This window comes from Cicer arietinum, chromosome 6 (assembly GCF_000331145.2).
Source record: "Cicer arietinum cultivar CDC Frontier isolate Library 1 chromosome 6, Cicar.CDCFrontier_v2.0, whole genome shotgun sequence".
In the NCBI taxonomy this organism is placed as follows: Eukaryota; Viridiplantae; Streptophyta; class Magnoliopsida; order Fabales; family Fabaceae; genus Cicer; species Cicer arietinum.
This window is the reverse complement of record NC_021165.2, coordinates 23,874,372-23,889,408: the sequence shown is the minus strand read 5'-3', so window position 1 is coordinate 23,889,408 and position 15,037 is coordinate 23,874,372. Positions and strand designations below refer to the sequence as shown.

General features: G+C 29.6%; 2 protein-coding genes and 1 long non-coding RNA gene across 5 annotated transcripts in view; 2 read left to right on the top strand and 1 right to left on the bottom strand.

The window, feature by feature from the left end:
* Positions 1 to 1,637: 1,637 nt before the first annotated feature.
* LOC140920957 (uncharacterized) lies at positions 1,638 to 2,778 on the bottom strand. Its single transcript, XR_012163732.1, has 2 exons — positions 2,645 to 2,778; positions 1,638 to 2,531 (listed from the first exon to the last, which is right to left on the bottom strand). It is a non-coding gene; the product is annotated as an uncharacterized lncRNA (long non-coding RNA).
* Positions 1,643 to 4,549, top strand: LOC101510183 (KIN17-like protein). 2 transcript variants are annotated; one of them, XM_027335995.2, is made up of 2 exons: positions 1,643 to 1,837; positions 3,260 to 4,549. In XM_027335995.2, exon 2 carries the CDS (start codon positions 3,276 to 3,278, stop codon positions 4,467 to 4,469), a length of 1,194 nt encoding a protein of 397 aa, XP_027191796.1. In that variant the 5' UTR covers positions 1,643 to 1,837; positions 3,260 to 3,275; the 3' UTR covers positions 4,470 to 4,549. The 2 variants fall into 2 exon arrangements, with proteins under 2 accessions (XP_027191796.1, XP_073226523.1); XM_073370422.1 differs by lacking the exon at positions 1,643 to 1,837 and adding an exon at positions 2,936 to 3,075.
* A 6,428-nt stretch (positions 4,550 to 10,977) lies between these two features.
* Positions 10,978 to 15,037, top strand: part of LOC101509864 (protein LPA3) — a 10,455-nt gene continuing 6,395 nt past the window's right edge. Inside the window, exons 1-6 of one of the 2 annotated variants that reach the window (XM_027335940.2) lie at positions 10,978 to 11,386; positions 11,939 to 11,969; positions 12,427 to 12,519; positions 12,635 to 12,697; positions 12,900 to 13,011; positions 13,201 to 13,286. In XM_027335940.2, coding sequence (XP_027191741.1) covers positions 11,070 to 11,386; positions 11,939 to 11,969; positions 12,427 to 12,519; positions 12,635 to 12,697; positions 12,900 to 13,011; positions 13,201 to 13,286 — 702 coding nt within the window. In that variant the 5' untranslated portion in view covers positions 10,978 to 11,069. The remainder of the gene's footprint in view (positions 11,387 to 11,938; positions 11,970 to 12,426; positions 12,520 to 12,634; positions 12,698 to 12,899; positions 13,012 to 13,200; positions 13,287 to 15,037) is intronic. The other variant, XM_004507010.4, reaches the window with a different exon arrangement.

Genomic DNA, 15,037 nt, shown 5'->3' with positions numbered 1-15,037 from the left:
TCAAACGAATTAAAAATTTAATCTCAAAATCCTGCAGCAACTATTTATTTAAACAACATCCTTGCGCCAATGATACAAACATGCTAATTCCTCACTAAGCATATGTTTGGTAAAGGGGTTTGAAGATGCAAACACGCTTGATTACAAAGTTTTCAAACACTATAAATCTCAATTGTTTTTATTTTCTTTCTTTCTGGCTCCTTTTAATCTGGTACAATATTTTTTATATCCAAATCCATTGTTTATATCTTTAATTTAAAGCTTTGAATGAATCAGGAACAGAACCAAAACTTAACAAAGAAGGCACAATAAAGAGCCTTGCATTTGAAAGAGCTTAACAAAGAAGGCACAATAAGGTTTATTTTTAAGATCAAGAAACAGATTGAAAGGGTTGAGCAATTGATGTAGCTATCTTGAGTCTGATCATGCTTCACAGTTCATGCCATCTGCCCAAGGAAAAATGTGACGATTTGAGGTTGATGAAGAGAAATATGCAGAAAGGAATCCTGTAAACAATTTGAAGGACCCTATGAGTACTACTTAGTACAAGCCTATAAGGTGCAAATAGAAAAAAAGTACCCTATGATGGCAGGGTACATAAAGCCTTGGAATATGAGGACATTTGTAAAGTAGCTTAATGAGAATGATGAAATTTTAATTTAGTGATTCAGTTTTGCATGAATTAGAGTATTTGTTTGTATTTATCTTTCTTTCTTTTGTTGTATCTTCTCATGTGTCATCTTTATAACATAAAATAATGGTTGTTAACATAAAATAATGGTTGTTTGATATTTTAGTATCTGATACAATTTTATCTGTTTTTGATATATAAATTAACAATGCTATTTATTTGATTGAAATCAAAATTATTAACGAATATGATAAATCATAAAAATAAGTTTTTTTCATGCATTATTAAAAATAAACTTAAAACTAAATTGCAACAAATAATTAAAAATAAGAAGATTACAATTCTTATTAGTTAAAATTGAGAGACTAAAATTATATTTTAGTTAAAAGTTTAATTTTGAAAAATCAACAAATGTAATCATTATATATTTTAGGCTAAATTACATCTGTGGTCCCTTAACTTAATTTCAGGTAACGTTTTAGTCCTTTATTTTTTTTTTCCCGATTTAGTCATTTATTCCTAATAATATCAAATAAAGTATGAAAATATGAATTTATTTGAAGATTTGCGTTACGAATTTGATGAAATTTATATTATATTGAAGAATATATTTAATTTTTTGAGTTTTGATTGAATTTTTTTTTTTGAATTTTTGTATAAAAAAGGATAACATTGTTAAAATTTTAAAACATAAAATATCAAATTGTTACTTAAAATTAAAATAAAGGACCAAATCGAAAAAAAAAAAATAAAGGACTAAAACGTTACTTGAAATTAAGTTAAGGGACCACAGATGTAATTTAACTTATATTTTATTAATTTTAATCCGCCAATTCGTAAAAAAATAAATTTTTAATAATTTAAAGTTTCATTGAGAGATAAATAAAATCTAATTAATAAATTCAATTCTATATAACAAATGTAAAATTTTATTAACTATATCAATCAATACAAAATACTGTTTCAGCCCAAATACATTAGAGGATTTTTACTACATTTAGAAAACTTTGGGTTTAAGAAAATTGATTCAGCCCAAACACACTTTCAGACCCACCTAATGCCCGGTCGGGCAAGGCTGAACTCATCTCCCTCTTTGTACCGCCTACGTCTCGTCATTCTCTCTGTTTGCACCGTCGCGGCGCCCGCGCCTGCCGCCGGAGTCAAAACCTCATCCGTCGCCTTCTCATCCTTCTTCTTCACTTGTTGGTAATTATAATGTTTCGTAGTTCGATTGTAGGGCAATCCTAGATTTATGAACCATAATCTGTTTTTCATTTTAATTTCACGCAATTGGTGATTGAAATAGCTATTTGATTGGTTGAATTTCTGCAATGCCCAATGTCAAGTTTCCTTCGTAGGTTCAGATTTCCCCCTTTTATCAGAACCCTAAAATTTCCATAATTGTCTTTTGAGAGAATTGTTTATATCATAATACTGCTAAATGACATAAATTGTTAGGTTTCATAAATTATAAATTCTGATCACTGTTTTAAGTGAAAAATGATGTAGAATCTAGGTCTCACCGTCTCATGTTCCAGGCAATATTATAATTGTTAAACACTTCTAATCATACAAATGGTAAGGTTTCATGAATAATTTGTTAGTTTGATTACTAGAGTGAATAGGAAGCTCGGGTATTGGATGTAAATAAGTCGTGGGTGTATGTCAGTATATGATATAAGGTACCTAAGATATTCATTATTCATGAAAATGTATGACATATTCTTGAACTTTGCTTCAATGAGCAGGGAATTAAAATGAACCACAGTAGTATAAGGATAACAGATAAGAAAACTACATCTTTGACTTTCATCTAAGTTTGTCTCCCTGCATTGGCTTCTAGGACCGGAACGGTTCAACCACCCACGCCAACGTGCTCTGACTCTAGTGGCACCATTAACTGCATTAGCTTTACTATTTAGTGCTTTTTTCATGGGAATGAAATGTAAAACATGCATGAGCAGCTAGACAGAATAAGTCAAAAAGTTAAATATGAAAGAAGAATAAGAGGACCTTCTAGTTTCTTCACCTTCATCTCTAATTTTGTTGTACTGAAGTTAAATAGTTTACCTCCACTGAATTAAAATGTAGCTTGATAAAGCCCACATCAAAGAGATGCAGTTTTTGTTGACCCTATTTGTCCTTTTATTATCTTGAATTGTTTGATGTGATTAGTGTCTTGTTTAATGCTGATTCTATGAGTTATATTATATGGAACTGTTGACTGATGCCTAGACCATGTAGTAGATAAAGGAAGATAATTCAAATCTTTTGGGAAACCATATTATACATGCTATAACAATAAACAAATGTTCATAATTTTAGTTCTATGTAGTAGGAAGTACTGCTAAACATTGACGATAATGTGAATGGAACATATACTAAAAGTAAGGGGATCCTTGCTGTCTTAGATGAGGACATTGATATACGCATGGAATTCAAAGGTTGAAAAAAGAATATATTTGTTGCTTCTTTCTCTAATGTTTCAAGAATTTAAGTTGTTTCTCCAATGTTGTTTTTTGCTCTGTATGTGTGTCTGTGTCTATGTTTCTAACATAATCTCAGAAGTATAGGAGGAAGCAACCATTGGGAACATTTACTAACAACGTTTTGTTTGATGTGAAACAGTTGATCCAGATTCTCAATGGGGAAAAATGACTTTCTCACACCTAAGGCAATTGCCAACCGAATTAAAGCAAAAGGACTGCAGAAGCTTCGGTGGTATTGTCAGATGTGCCAGAAGCAGTGTCGTGATGAGAATGGGTTTAAATGCCACTGTATGAGTGAAGGGCACCAGCGTCAAATGCAGATTTTTGGACAAAACCCCACCCGCATAATTGAGGGTTATACCGAAGAGTTCGAGACAACTTTTCTCGAGCATATGAAGCGAAGTCATCGGTTCAGCCGTGTGGCTGCAACTGTAGTTTATAATGAATACATAAATGATAGAAACCATGTTCATATGAACTCCACGCAGTGGGCCACACTTACTGAGTTTGTTAAGTACTTGGGTCGAACTGGAAAGTGTAAGGTTGAAGAAACACCCAAGGGATGGTTCATTACATATATAGATAGAGATTCAGAAACACTTTTCAAGGAGAGGATGAAGAATAAGAGAGTCAAGGCAGATTTGGTAGATGAAGAAAAGCAAGAGAAGGAGATCATGAAACAGATTGAAAGGGCTGAGCAATTGATGCAACTATCTAATCCTGAGTCTGGTCAGCCTTCACAGATTGAGCCTCCGAGGGAGCTAAATGTAGAAGATGGAATTAAGATAGGATTTTCTCTTGGGTTATCTGCTAGACCTATGACCAAGGAAAAAGGTGAGGCATCGGCGATGGTTTTTGATGAGGTCGATGAAGAGGAATATGAGGAAAGGAATCCTAGAAACAATCTGAAGAGGAAAGAAAGTGGTGGTGGAAAATCAACATTGGAAGAAATGATCAGGGAGGAGGAGAGGAAAAAGGAAAAAATAAACAGGAAGGATTATTGGTTGCATGAGGGAATTGTTGTTAAGGTTATGAGCAAAGTGTTGGCAGAGAAAGGGTATTACAAGCAAAAGGGGGTTGTGAGAAAGGTGATTGACAAGTATGTAGGGGAAATAGAAATGCTAGAAAGCAAGCATGTGGTAAGAGTTGATCAGGAAGAGCTTGAAACTGTGATTCCACAGGTTGGGGGCCGTGTAAAAGTAGTCAATGGGGCATACCGTGGATCACTTGCGAGGCTTCTGGGGGTGGATACAGATCATTTTTGTGCTAAGGTGCAGATAGAAAAAGGACCCTATGATGGTAGGGTACTTAAAGCCGTGGAATATGAGGACATTTGTAAATTAGCATAGTGAGTTCAATGAAATAATAACTCTGATTCTCTTTTGCATGAATTGGAGCATTTGTTCTTATTTATCTTTCTTCTGTGTCATCTTTTCATGTGTCTTCTTTATAGCATAAAATCATGGCTGTTAGCCTACTATCTTGTATTATTGGACAGAAATGTTGCTTGATATTTTAGAATCCTGACTATAATAATAATAATAATAATAATAGGAGTAGTAGTAATATTATATTGTACATAGTGCAAAAACAAAAAAGACTTTGATCAGAGGCTCTAAAGTACTGTATTGTATGTGCAATTTAATGTGAGTAAAGTTGAGTTCTGTGTGTGGCATTTGCTTTCTTCTGTGTGTGATATTTATTTATTTTAATTGGAGTGCAGTTTTTATATACTAAAGAAAATAAGAAATGCTCTTTGTGCTTTTTGTTTTACAAAATGCCTTCAAATGGAAACAATGGTTATGAATTTTTCCATATTATTATTATGTTCCATCATTTGATGTGTCAAGTACAAGTGGTTAGTGCGTATTGTTTGAATGTTGTAAATTTTGGAATATTGAATTTCATTCCCAGTCATAAATAAAATTTCGATGTATCTGAGGCTTTCATGTAAGCAAAAATATCCCCTTTTGATTATATTATTCAAAGTAGGCAGTTTAAATATAATAGTTCATTTATCTATGTTTAAAAAAGAAATAAACAAATAAAGTTTACTTGATAATTTTCTTTAATGTTTACTTCATAGTATTATGTTTTGTTTTTTTTAATATATAATGCAATCTTTTTTATTTGTCCAAGTACAATTATTTTATATATTATATAATTTCAGCTTTAATTTATTACTGAATGACTCATCAATATACTTAAAAAGTTCTAATTACTTATAAAAACTTTCATTTTAATAACTCATACAAAAAAATACAAACCATCTAATATCTTCAAATCATCACAATGAAGAATTTTGGGTTTTGTTTTAATTATTATAATAGATATTCAAATTCATATATCAATATTATTGCATAGGAAATAAATTATTTTTTCCTATTTTTCTTTAATGTTTACTTCATAGTATTATGTTTTGTTTTTTTTTAATATATAATGCAATCTTTTTTACTTGTCCAAGTACAATTATTTTATATATTATATAATTTCAGCTTTAATTTATTACTGAATGACTCATCAATACACTTAAAAAGTTATAATTACTTATAAAAACTTTCATTTTAATAACTCATACAAAAAAATACAAACCATCTAATATCTTCAAATCATCACAATGAAGAATTTTGAGTTTTGTTTTAATTATTATAATAGATATTCAAATTCATATATCAATATTATTGCATAGAAAATAAATTATTTTTTCCTATATTGAATGTGTCTCCCATAACATTTTTTTTATAATTAAAAAACAAAAATCATAATTGAAACAACAAAAAAAATGAATAATATTAAATATTTGGAAATAAATAACTTCTAACTATTTTATTATTTACTCGAAATTTTCTATGTCTTAAACATTCACAAATTTTTCTTGCCTATAATTTTTTTTAACCACTCTTGAAGTTTCTTGACTGTATCAAATAATTATTTGAAAATTACAAGACACACACGAATGAATTGTTTCAATATTTTGGATTTAACAAACTATTACTCACGAATGAATGTTATAATATATCACAAAACACATAATATTATTTAGTACATGCTTAGATCAACAATGAGATTGATAGAATTACGATGAACATATAAAATTGAAAACGTGAAAAATTACATAAATTTATAAATATAATGTTTCAAAACTAATATAAATTATATAAAATAAATAAATATTATAGCTATAACTTTAACAACAAAGAAATACTTAACTATTTAACAAATATATTATTAGAAAAACCACTTCAATGAAATCAAAAAGCTTGAATAAATCAATTATACATTTAAATATATTTTGCATGAATTGTATTAGTCAACAATGTTTTACTTTTTCTTTTACTAAAACAAACCTAACTTATATATAATTATTCAAAAATATATGTACCTTTGAGTACATAAACACTTGAGTATATTCTTCAATAAAACAAAATTAACATTACTTTTAAATTACATATTATTGTTATTTTATATTCTGTAATATATTAAATTTTACCGCACAACGCGCAAGTTAGTATCTAGTTTAAATTATATTCAAAATCTTACTAGGCGCAAGTCAAATGTCTCTCATCACACTAGTTGCATGTTTGTTTCCCCCTTTGAAAAAAAATGATAGTGTGTTCAAATGAAATTTCAATTTGTAGGTTCATCTCTCAATGTGTGCTAAAACTTACAAAATATTCGGATTAATTATTGTGTTTTCATTGTTCGATATGAATCAACGATCGAGATTGACTAACCGTATAAAACTAATTGTGTAATTTAAATTATCTAATCTCAAATCGATGACTTAGATTTTTTACAGTGTGAAATTAGGTAATGATAAAACAACTACCAACCACACTCGCAAGAACAAATAGATGTCTTCACAATATTTATCACAAAAAAAAAATGAATAATGCAATTAAGCATATGTCTTAACATAATTGAAATAAAGCAACATGACATCAATATTCAAAACCAAGGAAAATTGTCAACATCCAAATATATATGATCCATGGCTTCTTGTGCATATATATAAAAAGAAGGCCAAATATTTCAAGATAGTTTTGCGGATGAGACGAGTTAAATCAACCTTTTCCCGAGATGCATATGTTGGAACCGCCACTAGTAGTACCTAATTTGAGTAACATGCAAAAAGAATAATGAATTGATCATATGCAAATATATAGCGGAAGCATATAAGATGAAACAAGACATCAAATTTTCTATGGAATTTAGTTACTTGGAACAATGGATCATTGATGATTTAATTTTTTTTGAAGAAGCTTATACTATTTAACCGAAATAATGAAATTATTAAAATTAGCAAAATAAAACTACAAATATTGAACAGAAAAAAACTATAATCATATTTTTGCTCAAAACCATAAGTATAAAAAAGTACGACACCTTTAAAAAAATATAAATAATTTATTAAATATTCAATAAAAATTTGTCACATGAATAAATTTACACATGCTACTTACAAACTAATATTTACTCCACTTATAAATATAGTTACGTGGTTAATTTTCATTGGACTTACATAATTCTTTAAAGATAATCTAAAATATTTAGATTTAATTACAATTTAAGTCTCTTTATTTTAATCGTATCACGAAAATAGTTTATCTATTTTATTTCTCCTTAGTTTTAGTCTAAAATTTGATTAAGTATCACTTTTTTAAGTCACGCAACACCATTTATAATTACAGATCTCATGTACAATTGTTGCACCACGAGATCTTGAGATATAGTGCGACTTAAATAAACGCAGAAAAGTGACATTTCATCAAATTTTGGACGGAAATTTTGTTTGAGGACCAAAATAAAAAGAGATAAAATAAAGAAACTACTTTTATGATTCAGTTAAGATAAAATGATCAAAAGTGCAACTAAACAAAATATCTAATATAATCATTAAATTAGACATCTATATCTATATATACATAATAAAATGTAATTATGGTTTTCTTCATTTCCAATAATTAGATCGTATTGGTTCTTAACATTTTTGACCAAAATAATCGACTTAATTTGAGTGTTTTGCACCAGCACCGACGAAAGCTTTTAACATTTATTCTTTTGCTATAATATTTATGTTACTGTTTGGCAACAAATATTCTATTGTTGCACTAGTCTGGATCCTCCTACTGATCTATTCGGGGCTGCTCACTTTTTCCATTTTTGCAACAAATTCAAGTGGAAAATTGATCAAGAAAATGAAGACCATCGTATGGGTGGCTACTACTTTGGTACCTTTGGAACTTGAGGAACTTCATCATCTTCATCAAACGTAGATTATAGCTTGAATAAGTCAGGAATTTTTCAACAAATGTTTATTCCGGTTCTTCAGTTTCTCTCTTTCTTTTCTTATTCTCCTCATCATTATTTGTCTAAAAAATATAGTAATAAAAAGAATGGTATAATTGTAGTTTTGATGTTTTACTTTCACCAATTCACAAAATTGATCATCTATTTTAAAATTTATACAGTTTTAATTTGTTCCTCTCTCATAAACTAATAATAATTATTTGGCATATTTTAAATGTTGTAATATATGATTTCATAATATAAAACCATTTAAATTGCATCAATTATACGTAAGTTACTAATTAAATTACAAAAATAAAAAATTTGTGAAAAAAAAGTTAAAGTTTTTATTGCAGTTTCATAGATGTTAATCACTCTACGTCTTAGTATCATATAGTCATGTTATTTAAAGTATATTAAATCGTCATTTTTTAATTAAAAAAATCTTAATACTGTATCAAAACAGTAAGATTTAAAAAAAAAAAGAATGACTAATTTCGTAAATTTTCGTGAATTAATAAAAATAGAAGAATAAAAGTATAATTATCTAAAATATTATAGTAATATATATATATATATATATAATATTAAAGAGTAATATACATAATTATCATTTATGTTTTTGTCTCTGAGTTGTAAAGAGTAATTTATTGTAATGAAAAATATTAAGCGCGAGTAATTTATTTTACTCACAAAATAATGAAAAATATTAGTCTTATTCAAAATTCATAAACTTACATTTGGAAATTGGAGCTTCTCCATTTATTTTCAGTTGTGTTTTTTTTTTTTGGGTTGTATTCACTTAGCCGTTCACCGTCCTTCTCATATCTTTCAACTTCTTGTGACGATCGACACTGAAAATTCTCTGTTTTTATGTATATACATCTGAAGAAAAAAATGTAATTGAAGTGACTTGTTTCATTTCAATAATTAGAAAGCAATAACATTTTGGTGTGCTAAAAAAGGAAAAATTCATGATATATATGTATTTATTAAATTCTTGCTTTGATGAGGGGAAAATGTATATCGAGCATGAAGTAACTTCCTCATATCTTGCATTTTCTATTATTCTTAATAAAATAAATTGATTTCAATATAGAAAAGGTGTACACAACAATGAGAACATGTTAGATACAATGTGAGCCAATATATCCACAATGTACTAAATTATGAACCAAACAAGGTTGTAAGTATTATATATGCAATTAAAAGTTAATTAAATTTGTGTCCAATTTCATTTTTTTTCTCTAACTTTGGTTAATTTCTTCTTCTTCTAATATAATATGTGAAAGTAAAATGAGATGACAATTTAAAATTTTGAAGTATACATACATTGTCAAATTTTTTGCTGTCATTTCTTGCCTAATTCCACGTAGTCACATCATACGCGTATGCTTTTGTTTTCTTCCTTAATTTCCGGAGACTTTCGATCTAAATCAATAATAATTTAAAATAACATGTGAAGTACTTAAAATTAAAATTATATTGATAAAGAATCAAAAGTAATAAATACATTTTTTTTTTCATCATACAAAAACAGAAATCAACAACTCACACATAATACAAAAGTAGATTTCAACGTTAATATTAAAATAAAATAATATGGACCAAAAGAAAAAGGGGTTCATATGACTAGAAAACAAAAACTAAAAAGGGATATATATTTGTGGTAAATATTAAATTAAAATCAAAACCATAAATTTGCAAATAGATGATTAGGTTTAGATGCAATTATATATACTAGGGTTTAATAGAAAGATTAAAATCTTAGTAATCAAGAAGCTATACGTACGTATATGATGGTATCTTCATTAGCCTTTTTGTAAGCTACGGGCATAGCTACAATAACTCCATCAGCATTTGTTGGCACTAATTAATGAATGTTGCTGAAGCTGAAAAATAACATATATAAACATGCAAATAGATTAATTAGATTTTGTCATTACAAAAACAAAAAAAAAAAAATTTTAAAAGCAAAACATAAGGAATAATAGGAGTTGCCAAAGGAAAAAAACTCTGAATCGTAAGTTCAGCATATATATATATTATGAATTTATGAGTATACTTTTCATTAGAACCCTCTTTTCCACGCGTTGGAGGGACCAAAAAATTTTATAATTTAAAAGGCTCTCAAAAAGAAAACTCTTTAAAATTTTGTGGGTTTAGTGGACATATACTTCTACGTTTTAAAAAAAATTGATTTTTTTATTTAAAAAATTGACAATTCTTTTTTCAATTATTTTCGATTTTTTATCAAAAAAATTTTTGATTCGAGAAAAAAAAATCAATTTTTATTTATTTATTTTTCTCACAAAATTTTTTGAGAAATTTTTTTTAATTTTTTTGAAAAGATAAATTTTAAAATTATCAAAATATTAGGGATCTATATATCTTTGAAGCACCTCTCTTAAGCCCCGTAAACTAATGAGTCGAAATTTAAAAAAAATATTTTATTAAAGGACCTAATATTAGTAGTTTTTCTTTAAAAAAATTAAGAAATATAAGAGTAGAGGACTTTTTTGTGATCTCTACGTACATCTATAAAAATATATCACAGCGTACTAATATATCCCTTGATACGACACGTCATCATCCTGTTTTCCTATTTTTTCCTATCTATCCATCGTCCTCCTCTGAACCATTGCCACACAAACAACACAATGCTACTTTCCATGGCTATTTCATCTCCACCTCACAACTTCACTTTTCTTCGCCAACTATCTTCTTCACCTTCTCCTTCTTCTTCTTCTTCTTCAATTTCTTTTACCACTAAACCTCTCCGAAACACTTGCTTCCAAATCAAAAGCCTTAAAACCGAAAGAGAACCTTCGTCATCGGAGCCAGAACCAGGTTTCGATCCAAAATCCGGTGTATCCGTTTACAAACCTAAATCCTATGAAGTTCTTGTCACTGACGCTGCTAATTCCCTCGCTTACGCTCTTCAACACGGAAAACTTCGCCTCGAAATCGATTTCCCGTACGTAATACTACTATTCACTTCCAGTTACTGCAAATTCAATTCTATAATTTTAAATATGAATTCTAATCACCGAATTCAATGGTTTTCTTAAGAAATATTACAATTCAAGATAGAAATCATAAAATGAGAGAAAAGTATATTGAATGCATGAGAGAATTGTTCAATTACATCAAAATGATACAAGATTTATATAACAACTAGTTTATATAACTAACTTGTTAAGAATCATGGTTGAGCCCAAGAAAGAGAAAAATAATTAAAGAGAAAAATAAACTTAAAATGATTATTTGATGAATTGTTGTTACAATTAGAGTATGATGCACTTTTATATAGTGCAATTAATGTAACTAACCTAACAACTTACAGATAACCATAAGTAATTTTACCTACTTCTAATATAACTAACTAACTATTGTTTAATAAGAAATGTGCATAAGCTACATCATCCACATTTTTGGTCTTCCTATTTTTAGATTATATATATTTCAAATTCAGTATAAGCTAATCTATACATAATTACTATGTTTTGCTTCTGGCTTTTGTCTGCAGGCCCTTGCCCAGCGAATTTTCTTCGTATAAGGTACTATTCTTTGCTCTTGTGAAGCATACTTTATCATGTGAAGTGACTACTTGACACTTGTTATCAGTTTTGGTCCTTCATTGTTTATAGGTGCATGTTTTGGGAGAGTGTAGTAGTAACTAATAACTGCTAAGTTCCAAAAATTAATAGGCTAAATTATACATTTTCAAATTATTGATGATCTTGTCGCGTGCCTTTGTTTATCATGGAGTTGGAAAAAAATTTATTATGGCTCTTTATGCTTTAGTTCATCTCCTGCTACTTTTGATTAGCATTGTATTTCAACATGTTTGTCATTTTAGTTGATTTTTAGATCTATGTTAAGATGACGGCTAAGTTGATTTCATTTTCGTTCTTTAAGAAACTGTTCTGATTGGAAGGTTACTTGACGTTTTTGAGGCATGTCTGTCTCTGAATTCATTGCACATAATTTTCTCAAATTCCTAAATATTTCAAGGGATCTTCAGATGAGTTCAACGATGCCAACATTCAACTTGTCTTGACTGTTGTAAGAAAGCTCCAGGAGAAAAAAGATACCAGAGCTTGCATAGTAAGAAAACACAATTTTTTTTTCTTTTTCCTTCGAATCAACAAATACTTCTTTTCACGTATAAATTTTACGCTGTTTTTCAGAAATTTCACTACATTTGGGCCTTTTTTTGTAGGTATTCCCTGATAAGCCAGAAAAACTTCGAGCCTCTCAGTTGTTCAAAGCAGCTCTGGATTCAGTAATGAAAATTTTATTATGGATCTATTACCTTTCTAATGAATTGATTCCTATTTAATTTTGGCCTTTTTTTTAAAAAAAATGACAAAATAATCACACTATTGGAAATTTTAAGTATTTAAACTATGTACACACACAAATGAAGACATCATAGTCATATTGAAGCTTTCATAATATAAAGTTTCATTTTGTTTTGCTTCAAGGTTGATGGGATTACTATAGGTTCCTTAGATGATGTCCCTGCTGGACCTATGACTTCATTTTTCAGATCTGTTAGGAACACCCTTGATTTTGATTTTGAAGATGAGAATGAAGGTTAGCTCTTATGGGAAAAAATGGCTTTCTAAGTAATAACTTTTTTTCTCTATTTACCATGTTTGAAACTCATGCTTGACTATTTATCATATTATTCTGGAGACATATATTGGTTAAGCTTTGTTTCTTTGTATAACATGCATGATAAAAATGATAATATTTTGACAATTAAATTTCTTAGAAGTGCAGGTCGTTGGAAGTCTAGTGAGCCTCCATCACTCTACATATTCATTAATTCCAGTACACGTGAACTTGGTTATATTGAGAAGTATGTGGTATGGTGCCTCTGGCTAGAAGGTTTTGCTGAATTTTTATTTGTTTATTTCGAATCCTTGATGTGAATTTTTTAGGATATATGATAAGGAGGAGTTTGTTAGGATTTGAGTTACGGAATTCATTAGTTATTAGTTAATGAGGTAATTAGTTAGTTTTTTGTTTTTGTTTTGAAAAAGAGGTAATTAGTTAGTTAATGGGGTAATTAGGATTATCATATATGAATAGAGAGAGGTCTTGGAGTAAGAAAGGACATCAATTGAATATTGAAAAGTTGTGAATAACTCTATTCTGAACGGGAAACTTTGGAGGAGAGATTCTTCTCCTATTTCTTAATAAAAAGTGTTTTTTCTTTGGAGTCCAATTCTTGGGTTTCTAACAGAGTTGGTCTTGGATTTGTAGTAGGATCTTTATTTTGTTCATTGGTGATGAGTAATGTGCAATAATAATACACGACTTGAGTTCTTTCATATGATTTTGGGTCAGCGTGTGAAATTCTGCAATTTATTGAGTTTAGCTTCTACATCTATTATCACAACCACTCTTAGCTCATGGTCGGCAAATAGACTAATACTAGTTTAATACTCATTTATTTTGACAAACCTAAGGATAGAATCATACCGATGAACCTTCATCAATCATTATTTTTAGAGTCATTTTGAGTCAATTGTTTAGTTTATTTCTTTCAATTTAATGTTTGTTTTAGAGTTATTTTAAATAAATGGTTCTTTGATTAAAATAAGGAGTTTGTGCTTTCACTTTCTTGATTAACCAGCCATTTTGCATAGTATTGTATTGTATCCTTGGTTTAGCGCAGTGCTACGTTTTGGTGAAAAAGCAGCATAACCCATGTGCGGTATTGTAATCACATACCAGAACACTTAAGGAACAAATTGTTGAATAAACTTTAATGTTATAGTTAGTGGGTTTCTATTAATAAGTTAGTGGAAAGACAAAGTCTCTTTTGTAGTTGGAAGGCCAAGAGATAGTGGGCTATTAATAGTATTTATTTGTTTTCTTAGATCAGCAGTAATGGGACTATATAAAGACCAAGGTTGTATTTTCATTTCAACAGAATATATAAAAGTAGTGTTTTCTGTTCACAAATTGGCATCAGAGCAAATGGCAAACGTGATGAGTCAAATGCCGTTGCCGCGACTAACGAAGTCAAATTACGATAATTGGAGTGTCCAAATGAAAGCTCTTCTTGGAGCTCTAGAGGCGTGGGAGGTGACCAGAGATGGATTTGAAGAACCAACAAATACTGCGGGATATACGGCAGCTCAAAACAAGGCGTTGAAAGAGACGCGGTCAAAGGATAAGACGGCACTATACATGATGTTCCGAGCAGTTGACGACTCAGGCTTCGAGAAAATTGTCGGTTCGGCTACGTCGAAAGCATGGGACACGTTAAAAAAGGCGTTCGAAGGAGCAGATCGAGTGAAGCAAGTTCGACTCCAAACTCTTCGTGGTGAATTGGAGAGGATGCATATGAAGGAGTCAGAAACAGTATCTGACTACATCACGCGTGTACAAACAGTGGTGAATCAACTCACTAGAAATGGCGAAACGGTGACTGATGCACGAGTTGTCGAAAAGATCCTGAGATCTTTAACAGATAAATTTGAGAATATTGTGTGTGCAATAGAAGAGTCGAAGGACCTTTCGACACTCTCAGTCGAAGAGCTCGCTGGTTCTCTCGAAGCACACGAACAACGTAAGATGAAAAAGAAGGAAGAAGCAGTCGAGGAAG

Coding starts and splice junctions, on each gene's coding strand:
- LOC101510183 (XM_027335995.2), top strand. CDS start 3,276: ATGGGGAAAAATGACTTTCTCACACCTAAGGCAATTGCCAACCGAATT.